At 46.9% G+C, this 18,636-nt stretch overlaps 1 protein-coding gene across 16 annotated transcripts in view; it reads left to right on the plus strand.

Annotated features, from left to right (window-relative positions):
• The window catches only part of mical3a (microtubule associated monooxygenase, calponin and LIM domain containing 3a), a 54,297-nt gene that overhangs the window by 19,687 nt on the left and 15,974 nt on the right, over window positions 1-18,636 (plus strand). For 6 of the 16 annotated variants that reach the window (XM_076985598.1, XM_076985604.1, XM_076985623.1 and 3 more), the window contains exons 15-35: window positions 91-203; window positions 288-359; window positions 444-614; window positions 1,643-1,753; window positions 2,252-2,344; window positions 2,712-2,810; window positions 2,977-3,048; window positions 3,217-3,327; window positions 3,521-3,616; window positions 4,659-4,766; window positions 5,984-6,170; window positions 6,563-6,657; window positions 6,901-6,991; window positions 11,265-11,454; window positions 11,541-11,764; window positions 12,668-12,757; window positions 13,846-13,968; window positions 15,912-16,001; window positions 16,165-16,272; window positions 16,511-16,593; window positions 16,708-18,616. In XM_076985598.1, coding sequence (XP_076841713.1) covers window positions 91-203; window positions 288-359; window positions 444-614; window positions 1,643-1,753; window positions 2,252-2,344; window positions 2,712-2,810; window positions 2,977-3,048; window positions 3,217-3,327; window positions 3,521-3,616; window positions 4,659-4,766; window positions 5,984-6,170; window positions 6,563-6,657; window positions 6,901-6,991; window positions 11,265-11,454; window positions 11,541-11,764; window positions 12,668-12,757; window positions 13,846-13,968; window positions 15,912-16,001; window positions 16,165-16,272; window positions 16,511-16,593; window positions 16,708-18,616 — 4,236 coding nt within the window. The remainder of the gene's footprint in view (window positions 1-90; window positions 204-287; window positions 360-443; window positions 615-1,642; window positions 1,754-2,251; window positions 2,345-2,711; window positions 2,811-2,976; window positions 3,049-3,216; window positions 3,328-3,520; window positions 3,617-4,658; window positions 4,767-5,983; window positions 6,171-6,562; window positions 6,658-6,900; window positions 6,992-11,264; window positions 11,455-11,540; window positions 11,765-12,667; window positions 12,758-13,845; window positions 13,969-15,911; window positions 16,002-16,164; window positions 16,273-16,510; window positions 16,594-16,707; window positions 18,617-18,636) is intronic. The other 10 variants (XM_076985673.1, XM_076985681.1, XM_076985700.1 and 7 more) reach the window with 7 other exon arrangements.

Consider the following 18,636-nt stretch of genomic DNA (forward strand, 5'->3'; position numbering starts at 1 on the left):
ACTGACTGTGCTCGTTTATTCTCGAGTCTTGTTGGTGAGCACCTCACAGCCAACACCAAGCTCCTTTGAGACAGTTGTGGTGTGTTGTAGAGAACCACAGCCTGAGTCCAGAGGAGAAAGCGGCGCTGATGGCCTCCACCAAGTCCCCCATCTCCTTCCTCAGCAAGTTGGGCCAGAACATCTCGAGGAAACGAATCCCCAAGGTAACGTGGCATCTGCTGTGGGGCTGATTGACCTTTAACCCCCAGCCGTTCTGCCCTGGGCTCTCATTGTCACCTCCGTCACAGGAGAAGAAGGAGAAGGAACTGGATGGAGTGGGGAAGAGGAGGAAGACGAGTCAGCCGGGTCAGCCAGAAGACGTAAGTGCTCTTGACCTCTGACCTCTGACTTGCCGAGAAAGACGCTTAGCAAGAATTTGAACCGTCTGTGTGGTCTCGGCACAGGACGGGACGCAGCAGCTGGTGCGTGAGGAGAGAGGCCGCTCCACCCTGATGGAGCGCAAAGTGGAGTCCACTACAGCATCCAACCACACCAAGGTGAAGTCCATGGCCACACAGCTGCTGGCCAAATTTGAGGAGAACGCACCAGCACAGTCTACAGGCCTCAAAAGACAGGTGTGTTTATAAAAGCAGTGCTTCGTTAAACACCCTTGCTCACTTCCTTAGTGTGGTGAACTGCCCTGTCTGCGGAAGAGTGTTTCAGTACATCAGTGTTTCAGTACATCAGTGTTTCAGTACATCAGAGCTTCAGTACATTATTATGGTACACACATTATGAGGTTTTTTTTTGCTTTCTGCAGTGGGCTTCAGTTAGTATCTGATTGTCAGTACATTCTGGGGTTAAAATGTGTACATAGAAAACACACTGACAAAAAAGGTTAACATGCTTGTCCTTGCAAATAATGTAAAAATAATTCATATTAATTATTATTCCTTTTTTGGGGGGGTAAATATAAATATATGTACCGAATACTGAAGTAACGATTTTTATTTCTGAAGCAAATACTGAACAAGTATTTATACTCCCCTGCAATTAAAAGAAAATTCAAGCAAAATTCAAAGAACGTTTCTAACATACTATTGTTTCAGTATGTGCTACCGTAACCGCTTCAGTGCTGCTCAAACAGTGCAGCTGCAGTAGATAAACAACACGTGATAAATATCACGATATCTTCCATTACTACGATGCACAGTTACAGGTCTGTATTGTGATGAATGATGTTGCAATGCATTTTTGCATTGATGAACAGCTGATAGGTATAATGAATTAGTCAGAGGTCTGAACCACCCTGTTGTTAAAACTATTCATTTATTCTGCTGAAAGTTTTAATCTGAAGTTACTGGTGATCTACAGAAGAATGGAAGCACATGTCTTCTTTATCATAGGATTTTTCCAGATTTGATTCACTTTCACACTTACTGTTGCACAGTAGATCACGTGTGTAGCCAGAAGGTCATGAAACAAGGGTCCCATAACACCACAACGCCAACATGTGTGTGTTGTGATAACACTGGACATTATCACCCCAGATGTGTAGATGTGTGATTTGTATGCTGGGTCTGTGTCTGTCTCTGTCTTTTTGTGTGTGCGTAATTAGCAAGTGACTTGGCATTTTTTGTACTGTCCTGTCATCCCCCTTAAGGCCAGTAGGGGCGGTGAGAGCCCGAAGAGCTGGCCTGGTTCTGTTCTGCTTTCTCCTCCTCTTCCTCCTCTTCCTCCTCCATTCTCTTCATACTCCTCGCTACACACACAGGTGACACTTTGTTATACAAAAGCAACATCACAGTGCTCGGTTACATCATAAACTTTCTCTCTTTGCATTTCCCCACGTCTGCCTTCTGGGATGTTCCTCTTAGTTTATTCTGCACCAAATCATCTTTGGAGTTCCATGTTTAATGTTCCTTAATCTTCAGCTCCGATTATTTTAAAAGCAGATTGTCTTCATACTTCTATCTGAGATGTTACTGCGTGTTGAGTGAGCATGTTCTTGGCTGAAGAGTGCTTATGTAGATCATCACAACAGCGCCATCTGTAGATTATTAAAGGGACGTGAGGTGTACCCAGAGAGCAGCTGAATTGTTTCATGCATGTAACTCCAGTTGTGACCTTAAACACCTCTCATAATCTGAAACAGTACTGTTAAAGGGTTGTAGTGATGCGAGATGGGACTAGATGTCTAACTGTAGTGGATAACTGTAGTTTGATAAAGCCTGGAACTAGATGTCTAACTGTAGTTATCTGTGCTCTGCAGAAGAATGTTCAGAAATTGGAGATAATTGAGGATGATGATGATGATGGTGATGAAAATGACTCGACCTGGGGCCATTGTCCCCTCTCATGCAGGGTAACCATGGTTATGGCATGGGGATGTTCTGCTGCCTGACGACTGCTCTTCGTGGCTGTGTAGAGTTGGTTGTAGGATGGCGATGTTCTTGAAGTGCTTTAGAGACATTAAACAGTACTAACGTGATGTGGCATGTACCCACCACTGAGAGGAATAACATGGCTTCCACAATTCAGCTCTTATTATTTTAAGCCTTTGTAAAAATATTGTGCATTGAACATTGTGTGTGACCGCGACTCCTTGTGCGTGATGGTGCATATGCTTGTTTGCCCGATGAGGTGTGTGTATGTGTGTGTGTGTGTGTGTGTGTGTGTGTGTGTGTGTCGGCGGCTGAGGCGAGTCTCACGTGAGTCCTGTTTGCACACAGGAGGCGTCTGTGCGGGGCCGTGTGCCCAGCGTTCAGGAGAGAACAGAGATGCTAGCTGCCAGGTTGACAGGGCAGCCCCATCCCTCTGTTAAGCCCCAGGTAGAGAGGCCCGTCGGCCACGCGGCCTCCCGAGGTTGGGCCAGGACGGCCACTGCTTCAGTGTCGAAGACGTTGGCCTGTTTGGGTTGCACCGGGTCTTTTCTGGGTTACTCTAATGCTCTGCACTGCTGGACATTTCTCTCACTCTCCTCTTCCTCCTCATCAGCCCATGAAGAAGCCCTCACGCTTCTTTATCGAGCGGTGGTTACAGACCCACGCGCTGGAGCCCCAGCAGCAGGTAGTCTGGGCTGGGCGTGGCTGAGTGCTGCCCCCTGCAGGCCAACACTGCCTTCGCATCCCACCAGCTCGTACTTCACTCTCTACAGCCTAGCGTTCCTGAGCAGGTCTGTGTAACTGGTGCCTCTGGTTCTGTGTGTGGTGACTGAAGCACCATTATGTGCTGCAGGAGGAGCAGAGGCTGCCCCCTAGTGGCCGAGGGCCTTCCCACATCCCCAGCATCCAGGAGAGAGCGGAGAGGCTCGACTGGCTATTTAACCACAAGCCTGTAAGCCCCAAGGTGACCTCCATGCTACTGTGTGCACCATCCTGCCCCGTCACCACACGAGCAGACAAACGGGGAGCCGAGTCCAGCTCGCTTGTGTGGGACAGGTTCCTTCTGTCTTCCTTGCAGCTTGTCTTGTCTGCACTGATGGCTAATATTTCTCTCCTTTTCTCCTCTCTTCTCTCCTCCCACCCTCTGTCCTGTGGAGCCTAAGAAAAAGCACTCACACTTGCTCACTCAGCAGCAGCTGCAGGGGGAGGAGCTTACAGATAGCCCCCTCCCTTCGCCTGCTTCTTTGAGACAGGTAGCCCCTCACCCTACCCGCCTCTCTGTGACAGGTAGCCCCTCACCCCACTGACCGCTCTGTGATAGCCCCTCCCCCTCTCTGCCTCCCTGTGGTAGCCCCTCCCCCTACATGTCTCAATGCAACAGATAAACCCTCCTCCTACCTGCCTGTATGCAACAGGTAGCTCCTACCTTCACATGAATTTATCAGATATCTGACCAGGTCTTCATTAGTAGGCTACATTTAACTATTGGTGTTTTTGAGCATTATTGATTTTGTGGTCTTTAGGTCTTTTTGTGTTATACAGTAATTTCTCCATCAAAGATTTATTATTTTTTTGGCAGACAGATCACACAGATGATTTATACATAATTTATACCTTGCTCTTCCATTTCTGTCTGCAACCTGTACACCTGCTCACCTGTATTCCTGTACACCCTCTCACCTGTACACCCTCTCACCTGTATTCCTGTACACCCTCTCACCTGTATTCCTGTACACCCTCTCACCTGTACACCCTCTCACCTGTATTCCTGTACACCCTCTCACCTGTACACCCTCTCACCTGTATTCCTGTACACCCTCTCACCTGTACACCCTCTCACCTGTATTCCTGTACACCCTCTCACCTGTATTCCTGTACACCCTCTCACCTGTATTCCTGTACACCCTCTCACCTGTACACCCTCTCACCTGTATTCCTGTACACCTGCTCACCTGTATTCCTGTACACCCTCTCACCTGTACACCCTCTCACCTGTATTCCTGTACACCCTCTCACCTGTATTCCTGTACAACATCTCACCTGTATTTCTGTACACCCTCACACCTGTATACCATCTCACCTGTATTCCTGTACACCCTCACACCTGTACACCCTCACACCTGTATTCCTGTACACCCTCACACCTGTATTCCTGTACACCCTCACACCTGTACACCCTCACACCTGTATTCCTGTACACATTCCCACCTGTACACTCAACATGTACTTCTTGTATATCTGCTCTGTCACCTTTCCATCTCTTAATTTCATTCTATATTTGTCTGCCGCTCCTAGCGATATATAAAGATGTACACAGGTGGAGTGAGCTCACTGGCAAAGCACATAGCCAGCCAGCTTCAAACTCAGGAGGACTCCAGGGCCCCTCTTGAGAAGAGGGATTTGGTAAGAATTCTGTGTGTGGAAGTGATTGCATGTAGCATCTGTTGTGAACCTCCTCATCACGGACATGGGGTCATGCTGTTCATGAGAACGTCCCTTTGCAGGTTGAAGGCTTCCGCCCACTAACTCTCCTTAGGGTAGTGTGATAACAAGTGTTCAGTCCTCTGCTGTGTTAACATGTTAACACCAGCTACTGTGTATCCAGTCTGATTTTGTCTTTTATCCATTTTTGTTGCTTAACCGAACATGGTCACACTGAACACCAAACATGGTCACACCAAACATGGTCACACCAAACATGGTCACACCAAACACCAAACATGGTCACACCAAACACTAAACATGGTCACACTAAACATGGTTTAAACAAATGTTCAGTCTTCTGCTGTGTTAACATGTTAACACCAGCTACTGTGTATCCAGTCTGATTTTGGTCACACCGAACACTAAACATGGTCACACTAAACATGGTCACACTGAACACCAAACACGGTCACACCAAACACGGTCACACCAAACACTAAACATGGTCACACAAACATGGTCACACCAAACACTAAAAATGGTCACACCAAACATGGTCACACCAAACACTAAAAATGGTCACACCAAACATGGTCACACCAAACACTAAAAATGGTCACACCAAACATGGTCACACTAAACATGGTCACACTAAACATGGTCACACCAAACATGGTCACACCAAACACTAAACATGGTCACACCAAACACGGTCTGATTTTGTCTTTTACCCATTTTTGTTGCTTAACCGAACATGGTCACACTGAACACCAAACATGGTCACTGAACACCAAACTTGGTCACACTAAACATGGTCACACCAAACACTAAACATGGTCACACCAAACACCAAACATGGTCACACTGAACACCAAACATGGTCACACCAAACATGGTCACACCAAACATGGTCACACCAATCATGGTCACACCAAACATGGTCTGATTTTGTCTTTTACCCATTTTTGTTGCTTAACCGAACATGGTCACTGAACACCAAACTTGGTCACACTAAACATGGTCACACCAAAAACTGAACATGGTCACACTGCTGCTTCCGCTTCTGCAGTTGATGCTGTTTTATGTTGTGTTGTGGTTTAATGTGTGGTGCCGAGTTGAAGCACAACTTTACCACTATTTCTTATAGCTGTTTATGAACGGTGTGTGTGTGTGTCTGTCTGTGTTGTTCTGCACAGGGCTCCTTGCGTAAGGAGTTTCCTCAGAACATCGGCGGCAGCGATGTGTGTTTCTTCTGCGGGATGCGTGTCTACGTGATGGAGCGTTTGAGCGCGGAGGGGAAGTTCTTCCACCGGAGCTGCTTCAAGTGTGACTACTGCAGCACCACCCTACGCCTCTCGTCCTACGCCTTCGACGTGGAGGACGGTATGACGTCACAGCCCGCCTGCAGTCACACACGCACGGGCAGAAACTATGTGCTTACGTGCGCACTCATTTACAATGAGCCCAGTGGTACTCAAACATGTCATTACACAGAGGGGGTAAACAGAGTTGTGGAAGCGGCCCCCGAGACTGTACTGTATGGAAGACGCATCTTTTATCATATGATATGAATTCTGCCTGTTCGTGACTTTTGTTGCCTACATTTCAGAGTTTTGTGTGACAGAATTTTCTTTTGTCCTCTGACACACAGGGCGTATTGTTGCCCTGCGTGTGCGCAGGAGTTAGGACCCTGGGGCGCAAGCCCTGCACATGGGCTCAGCGCTCTCTCAAGGACTTGAATGTGTGTGCTGATTTTGTGTGTGTGTGTCTTCCAGGGAAGTTTTACTGTAAGCCACACTACTGCTACCGCCTGTGTGGGCAGGCCCAGAGGAAGAGGCCGGCGTCCAGCACAGCTCCACTCCACCCACAGGTAGGCAGCACACAGCCCCACGCGAGCCCCCATTCACACGTGAGCCCCCTTACACACGTGAGTGACCAGGACAGCAGCTGGTGTCAGGGCGTGTTTCTTCTTTAGACTGTGGATGTCCATTGTGGATGTTGTGGTGCTAATCAGCTGGATGGTGACCATGAAACATCTCCTGTTGTATGTTTTATGTACTTTATTGCTATGGACTTTGCTGTGTTTTACGTACTTTGCTCTTCCGGCTGTCAGGAACGGCAGGTCCCGGAGGAAACACCAGACAGTGCGGAGAGCAGCGTCCGGGGGCCGGCCAGTGAGGCTCCCGGGGACCGCCCCCCCTCAGGTACCCGCCTTTCCTCTCTCGGCCACGCCCTGCGGCCCTTTTCTGCGGCGAGGCCCCCTTCGCTGCGGCGTGCAGTGTCCTGGACTCGCCACCAGGTGGCACACAACCCCTTAGACTTCCCTTTCCTCTTCACCTACTGCTTGTACCTGTTCTCCTGCCTGACGCTTCACTTCCTGCTCAGTATCCTGTAGCCTTCGCAGACAGGAGGGCAGACCCCACCCCACCAGTGTTCACTCCAGTAATCGCTGCCTAAACCAAAAACACAGCATTATGTTTGTTATGTTTCATTAATATTTGGTTAGCTTGGATGTGAGTGATTTCTGTAGCATAATAAGATGTTATTCCAGTACAGAGGTAAAAAACTAACAAACAAAATATGCATTATAACAAAATACACATTACAAGCTGTTGAACATGTGAGATAATATCAGCAGAGTGAGATACAGAAATAAAGGTTCAAATGTGACTAATTAGGCTCTTGATTGGCACTTCTTTGCCTGCTGGCTATTTATCATATATTTATATAGTTCCAATAGTTATGTAGTTATAATAATTATAATCATTATAGTGGCTATTTTGCCTGTAGGCTATTTATTATATAGTTATATGGTTCCAATAGTTATGTGGTTATAATTGTATCATTATTATAGTTAAAATAATTATGTAGTTCTAACAGTTGTATAGTTATAGTAGGTATATAATTATAATACTTATTTAGATCTAGTTATGTAGTTCTAATATCGTTATGATAATGTAGTTATCATTATGTTATGATTATGTAGTTATGATAATTCTATGTGGTAACTGTATTGTTTAGTTGTATTTTATTTGTTTTGCTGAAATCTCCTCCTTTCTGCTCTCTGTCCCTTTAGTTTCTTGCCTGTAATAGTGCCTGTGACTCTGTACCTGTAATTTCCCATGTATTCTTGGTGAAACACTGTAATGTGGTGCCTGTATCGTTGCCTGTGGTTGGTTGTCTCTGTAAGCTTTACCTTTCCCCTGTCCTATCAGAGCAGCCTGTCGCTTGGCAACTGCGTGATTCGTTGCCTGTGATTCGTACACAGCTTTCTCAAGAAAGCTGTTCTCGTGGTGTTTGTGCGTGTCTAATCCTTCCCTCCGTACTAACCCTGCACTTTACTGTCATTACGAACAGCAACTGTCATGCAACTGGAAGACAATATAAACATTAGAGAACACTTTGAAGACTGTAAAAACAATTTTAGTGGGATGTTGGAGGTCAGACTAGAGTATCTGATTCCCATCCTAATGCTACAAATGTTCAGTATTCCTGTAGCGTTTCAGCTGAACACGTGATGTTCACAGCCACTGCTTTACCTCGGTGACCAAGATAGTGTAGTCTATTGGGCTTGGGACTCTGCCACACTGCACATGCATGTTATGACATTTCCTCACATGTATTTATTGTATTCACATGAGGTTGTAGGATAAGCGTGTGTTTAGGATGTGTGTGTGTGTGTGTGTGTGTGTGTGTGTGTAGGATAAGTGTGTGTAGGATACATGCGTGTGTGGTACAGCAAAAGTATTCACCCCCCTTTACATTTTTCAAATTTTGTTACCTCACAACCTGGAATTCTAAGGGAATATTTGAGGGTCTGCATCATTTAATTTACAGACCATGCCTACAACTTTCAACATTTAACATTTTTTTTATTGTGAAGCAAACAACAAATAGGACAAAATAACTGAAAACGTCAGTGTGCATAACTATTCACCCCCGTAAGTCAGTACTTTGTAGAGCCACCTTTTGCAGCAATTACAGCTGCAAGTCGCTTTGGATAAGTCTCTATGAGCTTGCCACATCTCGCCACTGGTATTTTTGCCCATTACTCATGGCAAAACTGCTCCAGCTCCTTAAAGTTAGATGGTTTCCGTTGGTGAACAGCAATCTTCAAGTCTGACCACAGATTCTCAATTGGATTAAGGTCTGGGCTTTGACTAGGCCATTCCAATATGTTTACACGTATCCTCTTAAACCACTCAAGTGTTGCTTTAGCAGTATGCTTTGGGTCATTGTCCTGTTGGAAGGTAAATCTCCGCTCTAGTCTCAAATCACTGACAGATGTAAACAGGTCTTGCTCAAGAATATCCTTGTATTTAGCATCATCCATCTTCCCCTCGACTCGGACCAGTTTTCCAGTTCTTGCTGCTGAAAAACATCCCCACAGCATGATGCCTCCACCACCATGTTTCACTGTGGGGATGGTGTTCTTGGGGTGATGAGATGTGTTGGGGTTGCGCCAGACATAGCGTTTTCCTTGGTGGCCAAAAAGTTCAATTTTGGTCTCATCTGACCACAGTACCTTCCTCCATACAGTTTGGGAGTCTCCCACATGCCTTTTTGCAAACTCGAAACGAGCCTTCCTATTTTTGCCTGTAAGTAAAGGTTCTTTTCTGGCCACTCTTCCATAAAGCCCAGCTCTATGGAGTGTACGGCTTATTGTGGTCATATGGACAGATACTCCAGTCTCTGCTTGGGAACTCTGCATCTCCTTCAGGGTTGCCTTTGGTCTCTGTGCTGCCTCTCTGGTTAATGCCCTCCTTGACCGGGCTGAGAGTTTTGGTGGGCGGCCCTCTCTTGGCAGGTTTGTTGTGGTACCATGTTCTTTCCATTTGATGATGATAGATTTGATGGTGCTCCGGGGGATCATCAGAGATTTGGATATTTTTTTATAACCCAATCCTGACTTATACTTCTCTACCACTTTATCCCTGACTTGCTTGGAGAGCTCCTTGGTCTTCATGGTGTTGTTTGGTTAGCTTAATGGTGTTGCAGCCTCTGGGGCCTTTCAGAAAAGATGTGTATATACTGACAGATCATGTGACAGTTAGATTGCACACAGGTGGCCTTCATTTCACTAAGCATGTGACTTCTGAAGGTAATTGGTTGCACCAGAACTTTTTAGGGGCTTCATAACAAAGGGGGTGAATACATATGCACATGCCAATTTTCAGTTTTTTTATTTTCATATTCTTTATGTACATATATTTTTTTCTCATTTCACTTCTAAAACATAGACTATTTTGTGCAGATGCATCACATTCAATTCAGATAAAAAAAAATACATACAGGTTGTAATGTAGTAAAATAGGGAAAAATCCAAGGGAGTGAATACTTTTGCAAGGCACTGTATATGCATGTGTTTGAAGGATAAGTGTGTGTGTTTGTGTGTGTGGGATATGGATGTGTGTTTGTAGGATACGTGTGATTATTGGACACGCATGTGTGTCGGACAGAGGTAGATTTTAGAAATTGTGAGTCTGGGGTTTCAAGGCATTCACACCCTTCATGGCATCACCACACACACATCAGCACACATGGCTTTTGTGTGTCTAGATACAGAACATTTTGTTGTGGGTGAGGTTTGAGATCACTTCCGTTGCCAGGGCAACATTTCATCGTTCATTCCTGCCATTGGCTGTGTAGGTCAGGGGGTCACGCCTGAGTCTCCTAGCGCTGCGATTCTCACTAAATGTTGCTTTGTAGGATGGGGAAGGGAAAGGTACCACCTTCCTGTACTTATTACCATGGAAACTCACTGACGATATATTTACATTTATGCTATTCATCATATTATGTAGGAGAACAATTAATCTGTTAATAAAGAGACATAACTGAGTTTGTGTTTGTCTGTTTGTATTCGGCTAGTGCATACAAACCCTAAAAGCACTTATTCATCACTTAAGTCTGTTAATCTCGGCATTTACTGATCAATTAAGACTGTTCGTATCTGCACTTACTGATCAAGACTGTTCATATCTGCTAATATCTGCACTTCACTACTGTTCACAGCCCCCCTCAGAAAAACCTGCTGTTATACTCAGATTATATTCACATTCTGCACTGTCGCCTGTGTATTCTAGTGTTGATGGGTGTCTTGATAGGTAAGGGATGAGCTAATCATAGTTTTTTGATGCTATATTGGGCTTTTAACAATAAAAATTGAATCAGAACTGTTTTATCAGAATCAGAACTGGCAGTAAATCTAGAAGCAGGTACATGTGACAGACGTTATAATGAAGACTATGGTCATTCATGCAAGGATCCTGACTAATTCTGCAGACCCTGACCCTAGCTAGACCCCACATTCTAGGTAGACCACACCCAAACACCCCCACCAGATCCCACCCACAGACTCCACCCACACCCCCGCCCACCTGACTCAGTCCACGCCCTAGTCTCCTCAGGTTCCAGGCCCTCCTCGCTTTGATCTCCTGGTTGACCCCACCCTCTCGCTCCTCCCCCTCACTGCAGTGGAGATGAACGGTCAGACGGAGCTGAGCGTGGTGAAGCGTTTAAAGGGGACCCCCGAACGCATCGAGCTGGAGAACTACCGGCTGTCCATGCTGCGCGAGGAGCTCCAGGAGGTTCCCGAGGAGACGCTGGCTGAACACAACCTCAGCAGCATCCTGGACAAAGCTGCGGGCGTAGACGAGGCTTCCAGGTGGGTCCTGCAGATGGCGCTGTGAAGCTTTAGAGGTTCGGGCAAGCAGTGCAGGGTAGTTACCATGTGCTCCATCCCCTCCGCAGTAGCTCAGAGTCTGACATGGAGGAGGACGATGAGGAAGCGGAGCCTGAAGCAGGTCCGGCCATGCCCTCTGACCTTGGGGGCGTGGCTTGGAAGGAGGCGGTGGAGATCCATGCCAAACTGAAGAACGGTAACGAAGGCAGGCAGGCAAGCCAGGTTGCAGAGATTGAGGAAGATGAAGAGGAAGATGAGGAGGAGGAGGAAGAGGAAGAAGAATCGAGTGATGGTAAACGTAGTTTATGTATTATGTACCTGTTTCATTTGGTTGAGACTAACATTCTGAATGAACGTAGAAGTGGTCCATGTCTTACTGTGAGTGACGACCGCTCGAAGCTTTTTCCACGTTATCCTGTCCACCCCAGTTTCTCTATGTGTGCTTTGCGTTTGCTTTGGCCAGATTAGTATTTATGGTAAGATTATGTTAATGTCATTATCGTGGACACAGTTCAGGAGCAGCTGAGATTATTACACTGCATGTTATTTTATTTAGTAGATTTCCCTCGTGAACAAAGAACTGTGGAAAAAACCGCAAATGGGATAAATCATAAGGCATAAAGACACAAAGACATATTATTGTGCCTTATTAGGGGAGCTTGTTTTGCATAAATGAGTCTGAAGGACTGATCCAGCAGGACCCATCCATCAGGACTTTAGTAGCTAGTGTGGCTCAGTGCTGCACATGCCCAGTTGGCCTTTCCTCTCACATCTGCATGAATTCTGCAGTTTTGTTTTTATTTCCTGTTGCTCTTTCACTGAATTTCTCAAATTTCTGGACACCAGGTATAAGTGAAAGGAGCTGTGTGGTTGGGTTAGTTAGGGTTGGGTTAGTTAGGGTAGGGTTAGGTTTGGGGTAGTTTTAGGGTAGGGTTGGGTTATGGCTATGTTAGGGTTAGTGTTGTTTAGCGCGTGTGGTTCGGGTTAGGGTAAGAGGTTAAGAGGGTGATGTGTGGTAGGTGATTATGTGGCATCTGTTGTGGTGTATTATGGAAAATCTTCAACTTCTTCCTCTTTCCTCATTCCCTCGTCCCCTTGCTTTGTGTGTACTTTGTGTGTGTGTGTACTTGTGTGTGTGTGTACTTGTGTGTGTCTGTGTGTCTGTGCATGTTGGGGTAACTATTTGGGCCCCTAGAGGGTCAGTATTACCCCTGGGAGAGGGAACTCCAGTCAGGTCTTTGGCTGGAGAGCCTCACAGATGAAGAGGAAGCATTCATGTGTACAGGTATCTGCTGTGGATGCCTCTGGGCTGTATGCACCCCCAGGATCTCCGTGACTGGCTGGAGAGAGCTTGCTTGATCTAACCAACCCCCCCCCGCCGTTCTGTTCTTGATTGAACTTGGTGTTCACTCATGTGTTTACTGACACAAGTGTGTGTAAATTGCAACCAGATCAGTTATCCAGAAGAAAGGACCTTCTCATTTCATTCTGTACCACATCATCTAAAAGAGGAGCTGTTCTTCATCAGCTTTTGTTTGAAGTGTGAAGATGAGGAACACGTTGCTCAAACTATCCAGACTGTGATCGGAAACATTTTTGTTCTTTTTTTGATGCATGGTTGCATTGAAACGTTCCAGATATTTCTCGCTTTTACCACGATACTAAATTAGGGCTGCACAATATATCATTTTGTAGTCGCACTTGTGAAATTAGCATTTTGGTACTGATAACAGCCTTTCAGTACACGTAAGGCTGCAAATTACGTCTTTTATTTACAGATGAGTATTCTGACCAATCACAGATGTTCCAGATTAGTATTCTTGGGTTTTTTTGATAAATGGCATTGACATCAAGGAACAGACATTAATAGGTAATGTTGAGTTAATGCCACACAGAGGTTGTACTGGGGGTGAAAGTTCACTGCACTCACACTGTGTCGGTGTATCTACATTGAGATGTATTCAGCCATATTGTGCAGCCCTACTGCTAAACTGAAAATGAATTGCAATGTAACATTGCAATATTTTTGTTCATTATATTCAGTGTTTGGGTGTGAATGTAATAATGACAGAGTAATGTTTCTCGAGATTTGATTTTGTAGGTTCCCTGCATGCAGTTCTTAATGCTTCAGCTATGACATTTACATGCTCTTCTAAGATCTGAAGTGTCTGTTCCTATTTCTCTTCTCTCACTGTTCTGTGTTTCTCCTGATCTCTGCTCTCTTTGTTGCTGATGTTGGACATCGTGTCCCCTGGGATGTGCTGTCTGGTCCATTTTTGGACACCTGCTCTTCTTTGTGACCTCCTCCCGTGTAACCCCACCACGTGTCACACTCCCACTCCGTAAAACACCACCCACCACGGCCCCCTGCAGCCAGGGACGTGCATCTCCGGCCTGTCCTGAAGCCACTGGCTGTCCTGCTCTCCCAGCGGGACACGCAGGTGGCGGGAGGGACGGGCCCAGACCCGCGGCTCAGCCAGGCCCCCTCCGGCACAGGTAACCCCACCTGGAGGAGCCCTGCCTGCTCACTGAGGCTCTCCGGGGGCTGGTGCTCTGGTGTGTGATGGGGAGATGTGAAATTCTCTTTAATGCGACTTTTCTCTGACAAGCAAACAGTCAGACATTTCACATCCTTTCATAATCCCTCTAATCACCCTCGAGACCCTCCAGATTAACGAGCCTTGTTGTTTGTTTGTTTGTTGTTTTCATGTGTGTTCTCCATGTTTGTTTGGCTTGATTTTGTCTCCTTGGTCTGTTATGTAAGTGTGTGTGGGTGGGCGGTGCCTAAACTAGACCCCGCCCACCGCAGGCCCAGTTCCTGCAGCCCATGTTGTCCTTGCTGTGCTGTTTTAGTTCTTGTTTTGTGTGCTGTTGTGTTTTAGCCGCCTCCCACACGTCTGCACGGCATGAGGCTGTCAGGGCCTGGCTGGACTCGGTGTCTGGAGGTAGAGCCAAACCCCAGTGTTGCAGCTTTTGCTACACACACACACACACACACCAGTGTTGTAGCTTTTCCTCTATACACACATGCACATATGTACACGCTCATACAAATATAGAGGGTGTGTACATAGCAGGCCAGCCGGCCTTATGTGTGCACACTCAAATTAAAGGTGTCAGCTGCATGAATCTTTCTGATCTCTGAGTACTCCTGCACTACACCGTCACACGACACCAGAGCTGCATGCCCCCTTTTACCCAGGGAAATGCCTTCTTCTGTTCTTCCTAAATCTAAATATCAACCTGCATCCCTCTTTAACTACCTGCGAACCAAAATACTGACTCTCTTCAGTTTTGATTGTCAAAGGAGTTTATTTAATTTAAATATAATTGTTTAGAATAAACTGATATTAATCACATTATCATTAACTAGAGATGTTCATAAGATTCATATTCTCTTTTTCTGTCTATAGGACACATAGGAAAAATATGTGATTACTTAGATTTGTAGAAGGTTGATGTACAATAATGACCATAAATGCACTTATAAAAGTTATAACAACTTGCCGATAAGTGACAATACGGGCTTGAAGAGTGAGAGATTCACCCGCCTGGTTCAGCCCTGTGTGGTACTGCTGCACTCGAGCAGGATGGTGCTCAGCTCAACAAACCCAGACCTCCAGGCCTCCTGCCTCGAAGCGCAGAGGCAGCAGTTAGGTTCACCCCACACCTGCAGTTCACCCCACACCTGCGGTGACCTGGAGGTCCGCTGGGATCCATGTAGCAGGAGTCTCTGGATCTTCCGATCCCAACTGTAGTCACTTTAGTTAAAATGTGACATTTTGGATCAAAGATTGAGGGCTTTTATTTTGAAATGGAAAACGCCTTGTCCAGACAGCCGCTCAGATGTTAAAGCCTGTCTTGCAAGATTGTCAGGCTCTCTAGGGAGCAAAACCTGCATTTTTCTCTGATGTGCACTTTGTGGGAGGGTGCTTGTTTATCTGTGTAAAGCTTGTCCTGTTCTCGGTTTTCCATAAGGCATCTCCGCTATTTTTCCGTATTGCTGAAAGGGTACGGCATGCATTTGTGTGTGAATGGACTCGCAGCATGCGTTTGTGTGTGTGTGGCCTCAATGCATGTGTTTGTGTGTGTGTGTGTGTGTGTGGCCTCAATGCATGTGTTTGTGAGTGGGTGTATAGCCTCTCTGTGCTCCACTATCCACCGGTGACCTTCACCTACATGATTGCTCTCATCTTTATGCCAATCTGTTCTTGCTTCATATAGTCTAGAAAGGAAAATCATTTTTGACAATTACTACTTATTCTGCATCTTTATATTAAATGCTTTATAGGAGTTTTACATTACATCGGATAGTAGCGTAGCTTATATACTGTCTTTGAGAGCTTATATTTGGTCTCTCTGAGACGATGTATTGAGGTTTGTCAGATTGTGCCTGCTATATTTATCTTACATGGTGATTACTCTTCCTGGGACCTCAGAGCCATGTGAAGAGGAGGAGGAAGAGGATGAAGACTTGGATGCAGAAGCAGGCAGTCCTGACATTGAGCCTGGCACGGAACTAGATGAAGGTTTGATGTCTTAATTCAGCGTATGATGGATGACTGCTATGTTCAGTATGGTCATCACATGAGGGTTTTCCGCTGTATTCAGCACACATGGGTGATTGTCGTTACATGCAGCCTGTGACGAGTTTAACTGGAGGTTGTCAACTCAATGATTTCTGTCTCACAGATGAAATCCCTTCAGACGCAGAGGCAGACGCTCTTTCCCAACATATGGGGGAAGAACTCTCACCAGACAGCAGCCAACCAGAGGGCCCCAAGAACCTTTGCAGAACTGGTGAGCTGGAATACATGCTGCAGTGTGCAGTAGTGAACGCTGGTGTACACTCTGTAGTGTGTCATAGTAGTGAACGCTGGTGTACACTCTGTAGTGTGTGTTTATATGCTGTATTTGTTTATATGCTGACTTGTTTGATTATTGCATTATTGCATTTCTCAGCTGCTCAAAGACCTTAAGTCAAAAGTCAGTCCAGCTCCTATGTAATGTGATCTGATTTTGTGTTTGTATTCTGTAGAGCCAGGGTCTGCTGGTGCAAGGGAGTTAATCGTGGATGTCATTCTCTCTCCAGTCCAGAAGCCTTCTATTCTTGAGGAGCAGGTAGCCTTCTTTGGGTTTAATTTTCTGGTTTCCACTTCAGCATTTATGGTGTATAAAATGGCATTTATGGTGTGTTTTTATTGTATTGCATTTAATGCCATTTCCATGTTCCAGGTCATAGAAAAATCTCCGGTACTGGTTAAGTCTCCAGGAAAGCGATTTTTCCCTGAGCCCTTCTTGCCTGATGACAGCATAGCACGTCTTCCACCTTCACCGACTCCAGACACCAACAGTCCCAGTTTGTCAGCAGCTGTCACATCTCCTATCCGCTCCCAGCCAGTGTCCCTTCCAGAGGCAGTGCCCCCTCCAGAGGCAGTGCCTACTCCAAAGGCAGTGGCCCCATCAGAGGCAGTGACCCCCACGGCTCCCAGCCCATCTGAGGCATGTGCCTGTTCACCCCCACCCAACCCCTTGTCGCCAATCTGTGCCCAGCCGCTTCCGTGCCAGGAGTCTCCCACTCCACTCACTACGGGCTCTCCTGTGAGGACTCAGCCTGTCCCTGCCATAACGTCCACCCCTCTGGCCAAAGCCCCTCCAGACCGGACGAACACTGAACCTCTGAAACCACTGGAGGAGACTCTGGTCAAGAAAACCGACATCATTGAGGAGTTCTGGCTGAAGAGTGCAGAGATCAGGAGAAGTCTGGGCCTCACCCCACTAGACAGGACGAAACATACGGAAAAGAGCATCGTCAAAACCCCAACACCTGATCCCATCTTGTCCAAAGTCCACATCCCAGGGGATTTGTCTGAGGAGATGAAGCCTACCTTCACAGGCCGTTCGGTTATCCGCAGGCTCAACATCACTCTGGAAGGGCAGGTCATCTCCCCCGTGGAACCCGGGAGTTCAGGCTCGGACAGGAAGGATCTGAGCTGCAGCTCCGGCCTCGGCCTGAACGACAGCACCGTGACCAGCCAGACGGCCACCAGCGACAGCTACAACAACTCTGACTCCACCATGCTGACGCCACCCTCCAGCCCGCCCCCGCCCCCACCAAACGAGGAGCCAGCTGTGCTCGTCGGCGAGAAGCCTCGGGCTGTTTGGGACAAAACACCTGCAGCTGATGAGGTATGTGCAGTAGAGGAAGCCCCCGCCAAAGCTCCGAGCCCAACCAGTCCACTCCAGAGTAAACCCGTCACCACTCCAGTCCCTGCCCCCAGGACAAACCCACCTGTGGTGATGAGGACGAAGGACCCCAACAAACCACGGCGAGATCACGTGAGGAAGTCTTTTGTGGAATGTGTGGAGGAGATTCCGTTTGCTGATGATGTGGAGGACACGTTTGACGAGCGTACGCCCGACACGAGTGCACTGGACAGGTTTTACACGCCACCTACTAGCAGAGTGAACAAGGAGAGGCCGCCATTACACCTTGCTTTGGCTGAGGTGAATGGCAAACCCAACACCCCTGCAGGCCTGTTGTCTAAAGCGGCTAAAGGGCAGCCGCACGTCTCTCCTGAAGCCAAGGAGATCGCAGAGGAGCGGATGAGGGAGAGGGAGAAATCAGTCAAGAGCCAGGCCCTTAAAGATGCTATGGCCAAGCAACTCAACAAGATGAAAGAGGCCGATACAACGAAGAGAGCCGTAGCCCGAGCGGCCTGGAACGTTCCGGAGGGGGCCGTCAAGAAGCGCACAAGCTTCCCCAGGAGCTCGGCTGGTAAAGCTTTGGAGACCAGGCAGCAGATGGAACCACAGGCAGATCGTTTCTTCAGCTCCCCACTGAGTAAGAGTGGTGACAGCTCAGTCACTTCCTCAGAGAGCTCCACAGGGGGAAAGAGTAAGAAACGCAGCTCTCTCTTCTCTCCAAACAAGAACAAGAAGGAGAAAAAGGCCAAGAATGAAAGCAGACTGTCTGGAGTGGAGGAGACCCCTCCCAAACACAAGTCCCTGTGGAAGGCTGTGTTCTCTGGATACAAGAAAGACAAAAAAAAAAAGGAGGAGAAGTATTCTTCCAGCACCCCCTCAAGCTCCACAACTGTAGACTCTGGAAAGAAGAAGGCGTCACCTGTGAATCGCTCTTCAGGTGAGTTGTAATGTTTTGGA

Source organism: Brachyhypopomus gauderio, chromosome 2, assembly GCF_052324685.1.
Source record: "Brachyhypopomus gauderio isolate BG-103 chromosome 2, BGAUD_0.2, whole genome shotgun sequence".
Classification (NCBI taxonomy): domain Eukaryota; kingdom Metazoa; phylum Chordata; class Actinopteri; order Gymnotiformes; family Hypopomidae; genus Brachyhypopomus; species Brachyhypopomus gauderio.